The sequence below is a fragment of the Staurois parvus genome, unplaced genomic scaffold (genome assembly GCF_062004578.1).
Source record: "Staurois parvus isolate SC_StPar_1 unplaced genomic scaffold, SC_StPar_1.0 ptg000913l, whole genome shotgun sequence".
NCBI classification, from domain to species: Eukaryota; Metazoa; Chordata; class Amphibia; order Anura; family Ranidae; genus Staurois; species Staurois parvus.
This window is the reverse complement of record NW_028318709.1, coordinates 256,808-273,029: the sequence shown is the minus strand read 5'-3', so window position 1 is coordinate 273,029 and position 16,222 is coordinate 256,808. Positions and strand designations below refer to the sequence as shown.

The 16,222-nt window shown below is 44.6% G+C and overlaps 1 protein-coding gene across 5 annotated transcripts in view; it reads right to left on the bottom strand.

The window, feature by feature from the left end:
- LOC149442087 (beta-arrestin-1) overlaps positions 1-16,222 on the bottom strand; it is a 176,406-nt gene that overhangs the window by 36,616 nt on the left and 123,568 nt on the right. For all 5 annotated transcript variants that reach the window (XM_089656535.1, XM_089656534.1, XM_089656532.1 and 2 more), the window contains exons 9-12: positions 9,585-9,669; positions 7,707-7,779; positions 4,882-5,022; positions 1,358-1,441 (exon numbers count right to left, since the gene is read on the bottom strand). In XM_089656535.1, the coding sequence (XP_089512661.1) occupies positions 1,358-1,441; positions 4,882-5,022; positions 7,707-7,779; positions 9,585-9,669 (383 nt within the window). The remainder of the gene's footprint in view (positions 1-1,357; positions 1,442-4,881; positions 5,023-7,706; positions 7,780-9,584; positions 9,670-16,222) is intronic.

The window sequence follows — 16,222 nt, the reverse complement described above, 5'->3', positions numbered from 1 at the left end:
CAGTGTCTTGGATCATTTTCAAAACATCTTCAGCATTCTAGCACAGGTCCAGTTGAATGCGACCAACTACTACTAGATATCTCATGACCTGGATACATGAGAACCTTCACAGATAGTATTTCTTATGCTTCAAAATCTAAAAATATCCTGTATGTCTTTGGATCTAAAAGTCCAAAATGGCAAAAATTGTGACTGTGGACTTCTTTTTCCACAAGGTTAAAGGCTGCTATGTTCTCATCGTGGCAAATAATGACCCGGAATGTTTTGGATGAACTTATCAAGCAATTCTCTAAAAAGAACCGAGGATGGAGCAGCGTGGACAGACGAAATGTCGAGCACAGCTTGTTTCGCTCTGACTCATCATCTTTTTTTTGTGTCTGTGATTTGCATGTTTCCAACATCCATCATTCATCTGAGAAAAGGAGCTGAGCAATTGGAGGTTTTGTCTTGAAAGTTCTTGAGATGGCCCTTCAGCTCTAGAGCTACAAGTGTCAGCCATGGTGGACCTTCACCTGAAAGACCGTCCATCTTTAGTAAAAATTTACTGAGTTTCCCCATCCCTCACATAGAGGAAGAGGGTAAAGGAAAGAACAATGTCCTCCAAGATTTTGGTTTTGGCAAGCAACCTTGGCCAAGGGGAGCTGTAGGGACGGTCGATGTCACCAATAGAAGGGGAGGACTATTATGTTTACTTTGACCTGGCATACACAATGAGAATACTTCAGGTGGGCCTTCAGTTCTTGCGGTGGCCCTTCAGCTCTGGAGCTACAAGTGTCAGCCATATTGCCATATTGGACCTTCACCTAAAAGACCTTCTCCATCTTGTGAAAATTGACTCAGTTTCCCCATCCCTCACTTTGAGGAAGAGGATAAAGGAAAGAACAATGTCCTCCAAGATTTTGGTTTTGGCTAGCAACCTTGGCCAAGGGGAGTTGTAGGGACGGCCGATGTCATCAATAGAAGGGGGAGGACTATTACGTTTTCTTTGATCTGGCATACACAATGGGAATACTTGAGGTGGCTCTTCAGTTCTTGAGGTGACCCTTAAGCTCTAGAGCTACAAGTGTCATCCATGGTGGACCTTCACCTGAAAGACCTTCTTCATCTCAAGTGAAATTTGACTCAGTTTCCCCATCCCTCACGTTGAGGAAGAGAGTAAAGGAAAGAACAATGTCCTCCAAGATTTTGGTTTTGGAAAGCTACCTTGGCCAAGGGGAGATGTAGAGACAGTCGATGTCATCAATAGAAGGGGGAGGACTTTTACATTTCCTTTGACCTGGCATACACAATGAGAATACCCCGCACCCCCCGCTGTGAGATGTTCGGTGTAAAATTTAAAAAAATGTTGAGAACTCACCCTCCTCGAGAGACGACCAGCTTCACTTTGACTTTATAGGAGACGATGATTCCGAGGATCTCCTTGTTGGCACCATCTCTCAGTCTGCGGCACAAGAAGATATAAACCCCTTAATGACACTCCAGGCAGATTCCCCGGGACCACACCCTCACCGGCCACTTTGTCAGGTCCACCCGTTCAATTGCTCAGTAACACACATTGCTAATCAACCAATCACGCGGCAGCAACCCACTGCATTTAGGCATCTAGACGTGGTGAGCAGGACTTGCTGAGGTTCAAACCGAGCATCAGAAGGGGGAAGAAAGAGGATTTACGTGACTCTGAACCTGGGATGGTTGTTGGCACCAGACGAGCTGGTCTGTGGATTCCAAAAATGGCCGATATACTGGGATTTTCACACACAACCATCTCTAGGGTTTACAGAGAATGGTCCGAAAAAGAGAAAATATCCAGCGAGTGGCAGTTGCGTGGAGGACAATGCCTCGTTGGGGTCAGAGGTCGGAGCAAAATGGGCGACTGGTTGGAGATGACAGAAAGGCAACAAGAACTCATGTCAACATGGACCAGAATCTCTGAGGAACGTTTCCACCATTTTGTTGAATCTATGCCACGAAGAATGAAGGCAAAAGGGGGTCCAACCCGGGACTAGCAAGGTGGTCCTAATAAAGTGGCCGGTGAGTTGTACACCATAGAAGGATGACAGGTACACTTTACCCAAAAACACCATAACATGAATAAATATGAAACCGCCGAGCAGATCAGATGACTAAAGCATTTGTCCCGTCTAAAGTGACATCGAAATTACATTGATGGTACAAGGCATTTCAAAGTTTCTTAAAAAAAAAATCCTTTTTTATTTTTTTTTTTAGGCAATACGGGACAAAAAATATTAATAAAGTGAAAAAAAAAACTTTAAATATTTAATGTTAAAAAAATAGAGATAAATAAACGACAGAGAAAAAAAAATAAAATAGAAGAAATAGAAAGAAAAAAATATCTTAGAGGAGAAGGGGAAGAAGGAGTTAAATAGCACTGATTACAGCTTACTAAGGGTTAATAAGGCATTAAATAAGAAAAAATAAATTTAAAAAAAAAAAAACTCTGCTAGGAGCCTGTTAATGCGGTAAAAACTGCGATAAAGTAACACATACGGTATATCATTTTTTGGCAAAAAATGATATATGTGTTACTTTATCAGTTTTTTTTTACCAAATAAACAGTATCCTAGCAGAAAAAAGTTTTGTGTTTTTTTTTTTTTTTTTATCCCTATGTAACGCCTTATTAACCCTTAGTAAGCTATAATCAGTTTTTACCAAATAAAAAGGCTCATAGCTGAAATCGTTTTAAATTTAAAAAATTTTTTTTTTTTATATATATCCCTATTTAACGCCTTATGAACCCTTAGTAGACTATAATAAGTTTTTATCAAATAAAAGGGTTCATAGCTGAATTAAAAAATGTTTTTTTCTATATATCCCTATTTAACACCTTATTAACCCTTAGTAAACTATAATCCGTTGTCACCAAATAAAAAGGCTCATGAAAGAATTTTTTAAAATTTTTTTTTTTTTTCTATATATCTCTATTTAATGCCTTATTAACCCTTAGTAAATTATAATCCGTTTTTACCAAATAAAAAGGCTAATAGCTGAATTTTTTTTTTCTTTTTTTTATATCCCTATTTAACGCCTCATGAACCCTTAGTAAACTATAATCCGTTGTCACCAAATAAACAGGCTCATGAACGAATTGTTTTTAATTTTTTTTTTTAATATATCCCTATTTATTGCCTTATGAACCCTTATTTAACTATAATTTGTTTTTACCAAATAAAAAAGGCTCATAGCTGAATTTTTTAAAATTTTAATTGTTTTCCTATATATCCCTATTTAACGCCTTATGAACTCTTAGTAAACTATATTCCGTTATTACCAAATAAAAAGACTCATTGCTGAATTTTTTAAAATTTTTTTTCTATATATCTCTATTTAACGCCTTATGAAGCCTTAGCAAACTATAATCCGTTGTTACCAAATAAAAAGGCTCATGAAATTTTTTTTTTTTTTTTTTTTTTTTTATATATATCTCTAGTTAATGCCTTATTAACCCTTAGTAAACTATAATCTATTTTTACCAAATAAAAAGACTCATTGCTGAATTTTTTTAAAAATTTTTTCTATATATCTCTATTTAACGCCTTATTAACCCTTAGTAAACTATAATCCGTTTTTACCAAATAAAAAGGCTAATAGCTGAATTTTTTTTTCTTTTTTTTATATCCCTATTTAACGCCTCATGAACCCTTAGTAAACTATAATCCATTGTTACCAAATAAACAGGCTCATAGCAGAATTTTTTTCATTTTTTTAATATATATATCCCTATTTAACGCCTTATTAACTCTTAGTAAACTATAATCCGTTGTTACCAAATAAAAAGGCTCATGAACGAATTGTTTTTAATTTTTTTTTTAATATATCCCTATTTATTGCCTTATGAACCCTTATTTAACTATAATTTGTTTTTACCAAATAAAAAAGGTTCATAGCTGAATTTTTTAAAATTTTAATTGTTTTCCTATATATCCCTATTTAACGCCTTATTAACCCTTAGTAAACTATATTCCATTTTTACCAAATAAAAAGGCTCATGAACGAATTTAAAAATATATATATATATATATATATATATATATCCCTATTTAATGCATTATTAACTCTTAGTAAACTATCATCCGTTGTTACCAAATAAAAAGGCTCATGAAAATTTATTTTATTTTTTTTGTTTTTTTTTAATATTTCCCTATTTAACTCCTCATGAACCCTTAGTAAACTATAATCCGTTGTTACCAAATAAAAAGGCTCATGAACGAATTGTTTTTAATTTTTTTTTTAATATATCCCTATTTATTGCCTTATGAACCCTTATTTAACTATAATTTGTTTTTACCAAATAAAAAAGGTTCATAGCTGAATTTTTTAAAATTTTAATTGTTTTCCTATATATCCCTATTTAACGCCTTATTAACTCTTAGTAAACTATAGAAAGTTTTTATCAAATAAACAGGCTCATAGCTGAATTTTTTTTAAAAATTTTAATTTCTTTTTTTTATATATCCCTACTTAACGCCTTATTAACCCTTAGTAAATTATAATCAGTTTTTACCAAATAAAAAGGCTCACAGAATTTATTTAAATTTTTAAAATTTTTTTATTTATATATCCCCGTTTTAACGCCTTATCAACTCTTAGTAAACTATAGTAAGTTTTTATCAAATAAAAAGGCCCGTAGCTGAATTTTTTTTCTCTTATATTAACCCCTATTTAACGCCTTATCAGATATTTTTTTTTCGGGGGGAGTGTGTAGCACGCCCGGAGCCCACAACGGGTTCAAATATACAAACTTTAAAAAGAATTTTCAAGCTTCCAGTGGGTGGAGCAGACATGGGGGAGGGGGTGTCATGGCGGGCGAGATGGGGGGAGGGGTATCACCAAGGGGGGTGTGTCATGGTGGGCGGGTCTTACAGCGTGCTGGAGGCCAGGTTGGTGTCTTCATGCTTGAGTTTGCCGTCCAGGGCCAATCCTCGCTTCTCCCGGTTGTTGGCCAGGAAGGGAGTCAGTGTGTAGACCTTACAGAAGGTGGAGCTGGGGGCCACAACGTCATTGCTGGGGACACAACGGCAGGAGGTCAGTCATCAATGGTCCTACCGGTCAGCTGACCCACTGAAAACAACGCCCGCCCCCTGCGGCTGATCCCCCAATATCACAGACACAGATTTATAACACCAAGCCCCGCCCCCGAGGGATCCCTCAAGTAATTTATAAATAGACCCCTCCCCCGGAGATATTTCCTCTTTACTCCCCTCCAAGGAATCTCCCTTTAGGGCCCCTTCACACTCCATGCGTTTCAGTTGCGTTTTTTTTCTGCATCCAAAACGCACAGAAAGTCGGTGATCTGGTGGTCGGTGTCACCGTTCACATCAGCGCTCGCCGTTCAGGTGCAGAAAAAAAAAAGTAGAACAGGCTGAATTTCCTGCACTGGAACGCAGGAAAACACATCAAAAACGCACAGAACGCCCATGTCCATATTTAAATTGAAAAAAGAAAAAAAAGAACTGGAACGTGTCAAAAACGCATCAAAAATGCATCTGGAATGCACCGGAACTCACAGAAAACACGCATGCAAAAACGCATCCGGAAAGCAACAAAATGCACATGTCCCTATTTAAATAGAAGAAAAAGAGAGGGGGGGGAAATGAACCGGAACATGTCAAAAACGTATCAAAAATGCTCCGGAACGTGCAAAAAACATTCATGAAAAAACCCACCCAGAATGCGCAAAAAAGACTTATGCAAAACGCATCCGGAACGCGCAAAAAACACTCATGAAAAACGCATCCGGAACGCACAAAAACACTCATGAAAAACGCATCCGGAACGCACAAAAACACTCATGAAAAACGCATCCGGAACGCACAAAAACACTCATGAAAAACGCATCCGGAACGCACAAAAACACTCATGAAAAACGCATCCGGAACGCACAAAAACACTCATGAAAATCGCATCCGGAACACGCACAAAAACACTCATGTAAAACGCATCCGGAACACGCACAAAAACACTCATGAAAAACGCATCCGGAACGCACAAAAACACTCATGAAAAACGCATCCGGAACGCACAAAAACACTCATGAAAAACGCATCCGGAACGCACAAAAACACTCATGAAAAACGCATCCGGAACACGCAAAAAACACTCATGAAAAATGCATCCGGAACACGCAAAAAACACTCATGAAAAACGCATCTGGAACACGCAAAAAACACTCATGAAAAACGCATCCGGAACACGCAAAAAACACTCATGAAAAACGCATCCGGAACACGCAAAAAACACTCATGAAAAACGCATCCGGAACACGCAAAAAACACTCATGAAAAACGCATCCGGAACGTGCAAAAAACACCCATGCAAAAACGCACCGGAACGCACATGTCTCTATTTACATTGAAGAAGGAGAGAGAGGGGGAAATTAACTAGAATGTGTAAAAAATGCATAAAAATGCACCGAAACACGCAGTAAACGCACCTGGAAGGCACCAAAAACGCACCGGAACGCATAAAAAAAACCTGGAACACACAAAAAACACACATGCAAAAACGCACCCGAAACAATACGCACCAAAAATGCACTGTAGCGCACATGTCCCTATTTAAATTGAGGGGGAAAATGAAGTAGAACGCATAAAAAACACATTGGAACGCACAAAAAAGCGCAGTAGAACTGGCGGCATTTTTCCTGCACAGATCTGCACCGGAACGCAGTAAAACAAATCAAAAACGCACCGGAATGCACGTCACAATTTATATTGTAGAAAAAGAAAGGGGGGGGGAAGGGAATGAACTGGAATGTGTTTTTGATGCGTTTTGCTTTTTAAATCTGCCTAGAAAAAAAAAAAAAACAGCAAAACGCATCAACACGTAAAAAACGCAATGCAGAGATGGCTCAAGCGCAACCTGCATAGGTGTGAACTGGGTCTGAGGGTTGCTTCACGCTATAGAAACGCAGTCTAGATGCGTTCCCCATGTGTTTTTGCATGCGCTTTTTTTGCGCATTCTGGTGCGTTTTTCACACATTCCATTTTTCCCCCCTCTCTCTTTTTCTTCAATTTAAATAGGGACACGTGCGTTCCGGTGCGTTTTTGGTGCGTTTTGTTGCGTGTTCCAGTGTGTTTTTGATGCGTTTTTTTGTGCATTTTTTACATGTTTCAATGCAGTTTATATGCCTCCCGGTTCATTTTTCCCCTCTCTTTCTTCAGCCCAGATGCGTTTTTGACACATTCCAGTGCGTTTTTGATGCTTTCTGGTTCACCCCCCCCCTTTTTCTTCAATTTAAATAGGGACATGTGCGCTGCAGTGCATTATCGGAGCGTTTTGCTGTGTTCCGGATGTGTTTTTGCATGCACTTTTTTTGCGTGTTCCGGTGCATTTTTGATGCATTCCGATGCGTTTTTATGCATTCTGGTTAATTTTTTCCCCTCTCTCTTTTTCTTCAATTTAAATAGGACCGTGTGCGTTTTTGGTGCATTCCGTGCATTTTTTATGCGTTTACTGCATTCCAGTCCAGTTCTCTACAGAAAAAATGCCGTCTGTTCTACTTTTTTTCTGCTTCCGGAACGCGCCGGAACTGCAAGCGCTGATGTGATCTATGGCGCCGACAACCATTGAACCCACTTTCTGTGTGTTTTAGATTCAGAAAAAAGCAACATAAACGCACGTGGTGTGAAGGGGGCCCTCACTGCGCGGGGACCTCACTGAAGTGAAGCTGCGGGTACAATACTCACTCGGCTTCCTCCACGGCGACGGGACACTTGTACTGCGCGGTGTTGAAGAGGCAGATGTCGGCATATTGTCGCACTGCAAGGAGAACACACGTCAGTCTGCAGGAATTAACATGCATTTACGGTGCAAACCAGACCAGTGCGCTGCGGTCCCCGCCCCACACTGGGGACAAATGTTCACTTTTTCGGAGACTCGGATGGATCAGAAACTCCGAATGACAACAGTAAGGAACATCATCAAATCTGACGGAAGGAAACAAAACTTTGTCCGAAATAACGAACGATAACATAACAAATAGAATAGAATGGAACCGAATACAATGGAGTAGAAAACAAAAGAATAGAATAGAATGAATACAACCGTCCCCTGAAAATCAAATTTCAAAATTTGAATACAATACAATAACATAGAAAGAATAAAGCTGTCTTTTGAAATTCAAATTTAGAAAAGAAAGAATAGAATGAACCCGAATATAATACAATAGGAAACAAAAGAATAGAATAGAATGAAATAGAATAGAAAAAAGAATAGAATAAAACCAAATAGAATGGAATAGAAAAAAAAAAAGAATAGAATGAATATAGCCAGCCTCCGAAAATCGAATTTCAAAATTTGAATAGAATACAATAACATAGAAAGAATAGAGCTGTCTTTCGAAATTCAAATTTAGAAAAGAAAAGAATAGAATAGAATGAACCCCAATACAATGGAATAAAAAAAAAGAATGGAACAGAATGAAACCGAACAGAATAGAATAGAAAACAAAAGAATAGAATAGAATGAAACCAAACAGAATGGAGTAGAAAAAAATAGAATAGAATGAAATTAAATAGAATGGAATAGAAAAAAAAAAAGAATAGAATAGAAGAAATACAGCCGTCCTCCGAAAATCGAATTTCGAAATTTGAATAGAATACAATAAAATAGAAAGAATACAGCTGTCTTTTGAAATTCAAATTTAGAAAAGAATAGAATGAAACCAAATAGAATGGAATAGAAAAAAAGAATAGAATAGAATGAAACCGAATAGAATAGAAAAAATAAAAAGAATATTGCTGTCTTTTGAGATTCAAATTTCAAGAATAGAATAAAACAGAACAGAAAACAAAAGAATACAATAGAAAAAAAAGAAATAAAATAGAATAAGACCAAATAGAATGGAGTAGAAAACAAAAGAATAGAATAGAATGAATACAGCCGTCCTCTGACAATCAAATTTCGAAAAGAATAGAATAAAACAGAATAGAAAATAGAAGAACAGAATAGGAAGGAAATGGCCGTCTTTTGAAATTTGAATTTCAAATAGAATAGAATAGACGGTAACGCCTCTCTCTCAGGCCCGCCCACCTATGGCTCAGTCATTAGGAGGGGGGAGTAAGCTGTAGGTGAGCGGGCTTCAGAAAGAGGCGTCGGCACCTAGGAGCATGCATGTAGCCACACCTCCTTCCATCCTGGAACCACCCCCCCGTGTTGTCATCCTGGCTCAGGTTGGGCCCCGGGGCCCTGAGCCGGCTTCCCTTTGTTGAAGAACAAACACAAACTTGCTCCACTTAGAAGCGCCCTCCGCTCTTTCAACAACTAACCATGAATCTTTATCGATACAAAAGTGACAATCAGCATGGAGGGGGGGCGAGGAGGGGAGGAACACAGAGGGGAGGAGCATGGTGGGGAGGGGCATGGTGGGGAGGGGCACGGAGGGGAGGAGCACAGAGAGACAAACCAATGGAAGCAGGTCCATGATGACGTCTCCTGAGATGGGAGATTTGGAGGGAAAGATTTCTGGATCCTTCTCTTGGGTTTGTATCTTAGGACCGCCCGTGAGGAGACCACCCCCAAGGAGACCGCCCCCGAGGAGTCAGAGAGAAGGAACCAGGAAGTACCTGAGATTTTCACCTTCTTCACCGTCTTGTTGGTGTTGTTGGTCACATGAACATTGACATTGATGGGCTCCCCGTGGTAATAGATCTGCAGGAGGAACAACAGATTACTGCCCGGTCCCTGATACCTCCGGTCCATACAGAGGACCCCGACCAGAGAGCCCATCAATATATATATATTACTGCCCGGTCCCTGATACCTCCGGTCCATACAGAGGACCCCGACCACAGAGCCCATCAATATATATATATTACTGCCCGGTCCCTGATACCTCCGGTCCATACAGAGGGTCCCGACCACAGAGCCCATCAATATATATATATTACTGCCCGGTCCCTGATACCTCCGGTCCATACAGAGGGTCCCGACCACAGAGCCCATCAATATATATATATTACTGCCCGGTCCCTGATACCTCCGGTCCATACAGAGGGTCCCGACCACAGAGCCCATCAATATATATATATTACTGCCCGGTCCCTGATACCTCCGGTCCATACAGAGGGTCCCGACCACAGAGCCCATCAATATATATATATTACTGCCCGGTCCCTGATACCTCCGGTCCATACAGAGGACCCCGACCACAGAGCCCATCAATATATATATATTACTGCCCGGTCCCTGATACCTCCGGTCCATACAGAGGACCCCGACCACAGAGCCCATCAATATATATATATTACTGCCCGGTCCCTGATACCTCCGGTCCATACAGAGGGTCCCGACCACAGAGCCCATCAATATATATATATTACTGCCCGGTCCCTGATACCTCCGGTCCATACAGAGGGTCCCGACCACAGAGCCCATCAATATATATATATTACTGCCCGGTCCCTGATACCTCCGGTCCATACAGAGGACCCCGACCACAGAGCCCATCAATATATATATATTACTGCCCGGTCCCTGATACCTCCGGTCCATACAGAGGGTCCCGACCACAGAGCCCATCAATATATATATATTACTGCCCGGTCCCTGATACCTCCGGTCCATACAGAGGGTCCCGACCACAGAGCCCATCAATATATATATATTACTGCCCGGTCCCTGATACCTCCGGTCCATACAGAGGGTCCCGACCACAGAGCCCATCAATATATATATATTACTGCCCGGTCCCTGATACCTCCGGTCCATACAGAGGGTCCCGACCACAGAGCCCATCAATATATATATATTACTGCCCGGTCCCTGATACCTCCGGTCCATACAGAGGGTCCCGACCACAGAGCCCATCAATATATATATATTACTGCCCGGTCCCTGATACCTCCGGTCCATACAGAGGACCCCGACCACAGAGCCCATCAATATATATATATTACTGCCCGGTCCCTGATACCTCCGGTCCATACAGAGGACCCCGACCACAGAGCCCATCAATATATATATATTACTGCCCGGTCCCTGATACCTCCGGTCCATACAGAGGGTCCCGACCACAGAGCCCATCAATATATATATATTACTGCCCGGTCCCTGATACCTCCGGTCCATACAGAGGGTCCCGACCACAGAGCCCATCAATATATATATATTACTGCCCGGTCCCTGATACCTCCGGTCCATACAGAGGGTCCGGACCACAGAGCCCATCAATATATATATATTACTGCCCGGTCCCTGATACCTCCGGTCCATACAGAGGGTCCCGACCACAGAGCCCATCAATATATATATATTACTGCCCGGTCCCTGATACCTCCGGTCCATACAGAGGGTCCCGACCACAGAGCCCATCAATATATATATATTACTGCCCGGTCCCTGATACCTCCGGTCCATACAGAGGGTCCGGACCACAGAGCCCATCAATATATATATATTACTGCCCGGTCCCTGATACCTCCGGTCCATACAGAGGGTCCCGACCACAGAGCCCATCAATATATATATATTACTGCCCGGTCCCTGATACCTCCGGTCCATACAGAGGGTCCCGACCACAGAGCTGGTCACTATACAGAATACAATACTTCCCGGTTCAGGATGACTCCATGTATTGCATGTGCAGTATTGTATGTGACCACTAGAGGGGGGTGTCAGCCACTAGAAGATGAAATTACACAATACATGGGAATGCTAGGAATATACAATGTATAAAATAGTCTCCCCCTCCCCTCCTCAGCTCCCCTCCCTCTCCTCCCCTCCCCCCTTCTCCTCTCACCTCCCCCCTCCCCTCCCTCTCCTCCCCTCCCCCCCTCCTCCTCTCACCTCCCCCCTCCCCTCCCTCTCCTCCTCCCTCCCTCTCCTCCCCTCCCTCTCCTCCTCCCTCCCTCTCCTCCCCTCCCTCTCCTCCTCCCTCCCTCTCCTCCCCTCCCTCTCCTCCCCTCCCCCCCCTTCCCCGCTGGGGGCAACATAGTTGCTTTATTCCTTTTTTTTGACAACCGCTGATTGGCAGACCTTTGATTCTAGGGTGACAACCCCCCCCCCCCCCTGACCCGTTCTCTATGGAGGGGTGGCGTTGTCACCTATGCTCCCTGTGAACTCCATGCTGATGGAAGCATGCCGGTGCATAGAGTCCGCAGGGCGCCCTGAGCATCTGCTTTTATTTTGTGGCTCCTGTGGCCCCAAAGCACCCCTGAGATTCGTGTGTCACCCTGTGACCCCTGTGACCCTTGTGACGTCTGAGCATCCTGTGTCATCCTGTGACCCTTGTGAACCCCAAAGCAACCCTGAGACCCATGTGTCACCCTGTGACCCCTGTGACCCTTGTGAACCCCAAAGCAACCCTGAGACCCATGTGTCACCCTGTGACCCCTCTGACCCTTGTGACTTCTGAGCATCCTGTGTCATCCTGTGACCCCTGTGACCCTTGTGAACCCCAAAGCAACCCTGAGACCCATGTGTCACCCTGTGACCCCTGTGACCCTTGTGAACCCCAAAGCAACCCTGAGACCCATGTGTCACCCTGTGACCCCTCTGACCCTTGTGACTTCTGAGCATCCTGTGTCATCCTGTGACCCCTGTGACCCTTGTGAGCCCCAAAGCAACCCTGAGACTCGTGTGTCACCCTGTGACCCCTGTGATTCTAGAGCATCCTGAACATTCTGTGTCACCCTGTGACCCTTGTGACTCCAGAGCACCCTGAGCGTCCTGTGTCGCCCAAAGCAACCATTTTTATTTTGTGGCTCCTGAGACCCCAAAGCACCCCTGAGACTCACGTGTCACCCTGTGATCCCTGTGATTCTAAAGCATTCTGAACATTCTGTGTCACCCTGTGACCCTTGAGACCCCTGTGACCCCCAAAGCACCCCTGAGACCTGTGTGTCACCCTGTGACCCCTGTGATTCTAGAGCATTCTGAACATTCTGTGTCACTGTGACCCTCGTGATCCCTGTCACCCTTGCAACCCCAAAGCACCCCTGAGACCTATGTGTCACCCTGTGACCCCTGTGATTCTAGAGCATCCTGAACATTCTGTGTCACCCTGTGACCCCTGCAACCCTTGTGACTCCAGGGCACCCTGAGCATCCTGTGTCGTCCTGAGAAACCACTTTTATTTTGTGGCTCCTGTGACCCCAAAGCACCCCTGAGACTCGTGTCATCTTGTGACCCCTGTGACCCTTGTGACTCCAGAGTACCCGGAGCGTCCTGTGTCACCCTGCAACCCCTGTGATTCAAGGTCGCCCTAAACATCTGCTTTTATTTTGTGACCCCTGTAAGCCTTGTGACCCCCAAAGCACTCCTGATACCCGTGTGTCACCCTGTGATTCTAGAGCATCCTGTACATTCTGTGTCACTCTGTGACCCCTGTGACCCCTGTAAGTCTGGTGCCCCCCCAAGTGTAAGAAACCATGAATGCCCCCCCCCCCCCGACCCATTGGTCCCAATGGACCTTTCCTCTGGTCCCCAGGCTCTTCCCTCTGAGCACAGGGCCCTTGATACTGGGGCTCATTACTTTCATCGTGGGGCCCTTTATTATGGTCTCACAGAAAGACACTTTCACATGTTCTGCAGCGCCTCTTCTAATCTTCTTGCACCCCCTCCCCCCTTCCTCTCCATGGTGGCAGAATGCAAGAGCCTAGTCCTACCACTGGGTGAAATGCTCTGAAGAAACGTGGAATGCTCTGCATTGCATCATGGGATGGGTGGAATGCTCTGCAGTGTCATGGGATGGGTGGAATGCTCTGCAGTGTTTCATGGGAGGAGGGAAATACTCTGCAGCGTGTCATGGAGTGGGTTAAATGCTCTTCAGTGTCATGGGATGAGTGGAATACTCTGCAGCGTGTCATGGAGTGGGTTAAATGCTCTGCAGTGTCATGGGATGGGTTGAATGCTCTGCATTGTCATGGGATGGGTGGAATGCTCTGCATTGCATCATGGGATGGGTGGAATGCTCTGCAGTGTCATGGGATGGGTGGAATGCTGTGCAGTGTCATGGGATGGGTGGAATGCTCTGCAGTGTCATGGGATGGGTGGAATGCTCTGCATTGCATCATGGGATGGGTGGAATGCTCTTCATTGTCATGGGATGGGTGGAATGCTGTGCAGTGTCATGGGATGGGTGGAATGCTCTGCAGTGTATCATGGGATGGGTGGAATGCTCTGCATTGCATGGGATGGGTGGAATGCTGTGCAGTGTCATGGGATGGGTGGAATGCTCTGCATTGTCATGGGATGGTTGGAATGCTCTGCAGTGTCATGGAATGGGTGGAATGCTCTGCAGTGTCATGGGATGGGTGGAATGCTCTGCAGTGTCATGGGATGGGTGGAATGCTCTGCAGTGTCATGGGATGGGTGGAATGCTCTGCAGTGTCATGGGATGGGTGGAATGCTGTGCAGTGTCATGGGATAGGTGGAATGCTCTGCAGTGTCATAGGATGGGTGGAATGCTCTGCAGTGTCATGGGATGGGTGGAATGCTCTGCAGTGTATCATGGGATGGGTGGAATGCTCTGCAGTGTATCATAGGATGGGTGGAATGCTCTGCAGTGTATCATGGGATGGTTGGAATGCTCTGCAGTGTATCATGGGATGGGTAGAATGCTCTGCAGTGTATCATGGGATAGGTGGAATGCTGTGCAGTGTCATGGGATGGGTGGAATGCTCTGCAGTGTATCATGGGATAGGTGGAATGCTGTGCAGTGTCATGGGATGGGTGGAATGCTCTGCAGTATGCAGAGCCTTTCAAAAAATCAGCAGTGTAGTACCTTTGATCACAAAGCCAGGTACTGCACTGTAGGGGGAGGCAGAGAGCCCAGCACTGAGGAAGACACGCCCCCTTCCTTCACTTTCACTTTGCTGAGTGTATTCGCTCTCTGACTGAGTATGTGGAGTTCGGCCGAGTATGGGGAGTTCGGCCGAGTATGGGGAGTTCGGCCGAGTATGGGGAGTTCGGCCGAGTATGAGGAGTTCGGCCGAGTATGAGGAGTTCGGCCGAGTATGAGGAGTTCGGCCGAGTATGAGGAGTTCGGCTGAGTAATGAGGAGTTCGGCTGAGTATGAGGAGTTCGGCTGAGTAATGAGGAGTTCGGCTGAGTATGAGGAGTTCGGCCGAGTATGGGGAGTTCGGCCGAGTATGGGGAGTTCGGCCGAGTATGGGGAGTTCGGCCGAGTATGGGGAGTTCGGTTGAGTATGAGGAGTTCGGCTGAGTATGGGGAGTTCGGCTGAGTATGAGGAGTTTGGCTGAGTATGGGGAGTTCGGCTGAGTATGAGGAGTTCGGCTGAGTATGGGGAGTTCGGCTGAGTATGAGGAGTTTGGCTGAGTATGGGGAGTTCGGCTGAGTATGAGGAGTTTGGCCGAGTATGAGGAGTTTGGCCGAGTATGGGGAGTTCGGCCGAGTATGGGGAGTTCGGCCGAGTGTGAGGAGTTCGGCCGAGTATGAGGAGTTTGGCCGAGTATGAGGAGTTTGGCCGAGTATGAGGAGTTTGGCCGAGTATGGGGAGTTTGGCCGAGTATGGGGAGTTCGGCCGAGTATGGGGAGTTCGGCCGAGTATGGGGAGTTCGGCCGAGTGTGAGGAGTTCAGCCGAGTATGGGGAGTTCGGCCGAGTATGGGGAGTTCGGCTGAGTATGGGGAGTTTGGCTGTGTATGGGGAGTTTGGCTGAGTATGAGGAGTTCGGTCGGACAGCCATTCTCTACCAGCCACACGGGCCCCCTTGGAGTAGGGGCGGGGGGGTCGCAATTACGACCCCTGCGACCCCTGTAGCTACACCAATGTTTTTTGTGACTTCTCGTCAGAACAACCCAAATAAAGTTGCGTGTTAAACACTCCATGTGGTTCCTCGACCTCATTTGAACCACGGACCTCTCACTATATCCCAGATCCTGTGTGAAGCCCTTGAAGGACGGAAAGTCCAGCTTCAGATCATCCTTTCTAGGTCTCCTTTTGGATGCCTTGTTATTCTGGGTTGCTGGTTTCTCCAGATGTCACCCATCCCTGAGATACACCAAGAGACAACACAGGACAGGGAAGTCCTACTCCCATCACAGGAGTCCTCGGTGAGGACAGGTTCTCAAGAAAGCCCAAACTATCCCAATTCCTTCATTGGACTATCTTTGTGTGGACCTCTGCTGGACACCATACCCTTGGCTGGTATTTCAAACTTTTTCCTTACCCCCAGTTTTAGATATCTTTGATGTCTCCAGATGTCACCCATCTAGGTGTACCAAGGTTGAGGACAGACTCT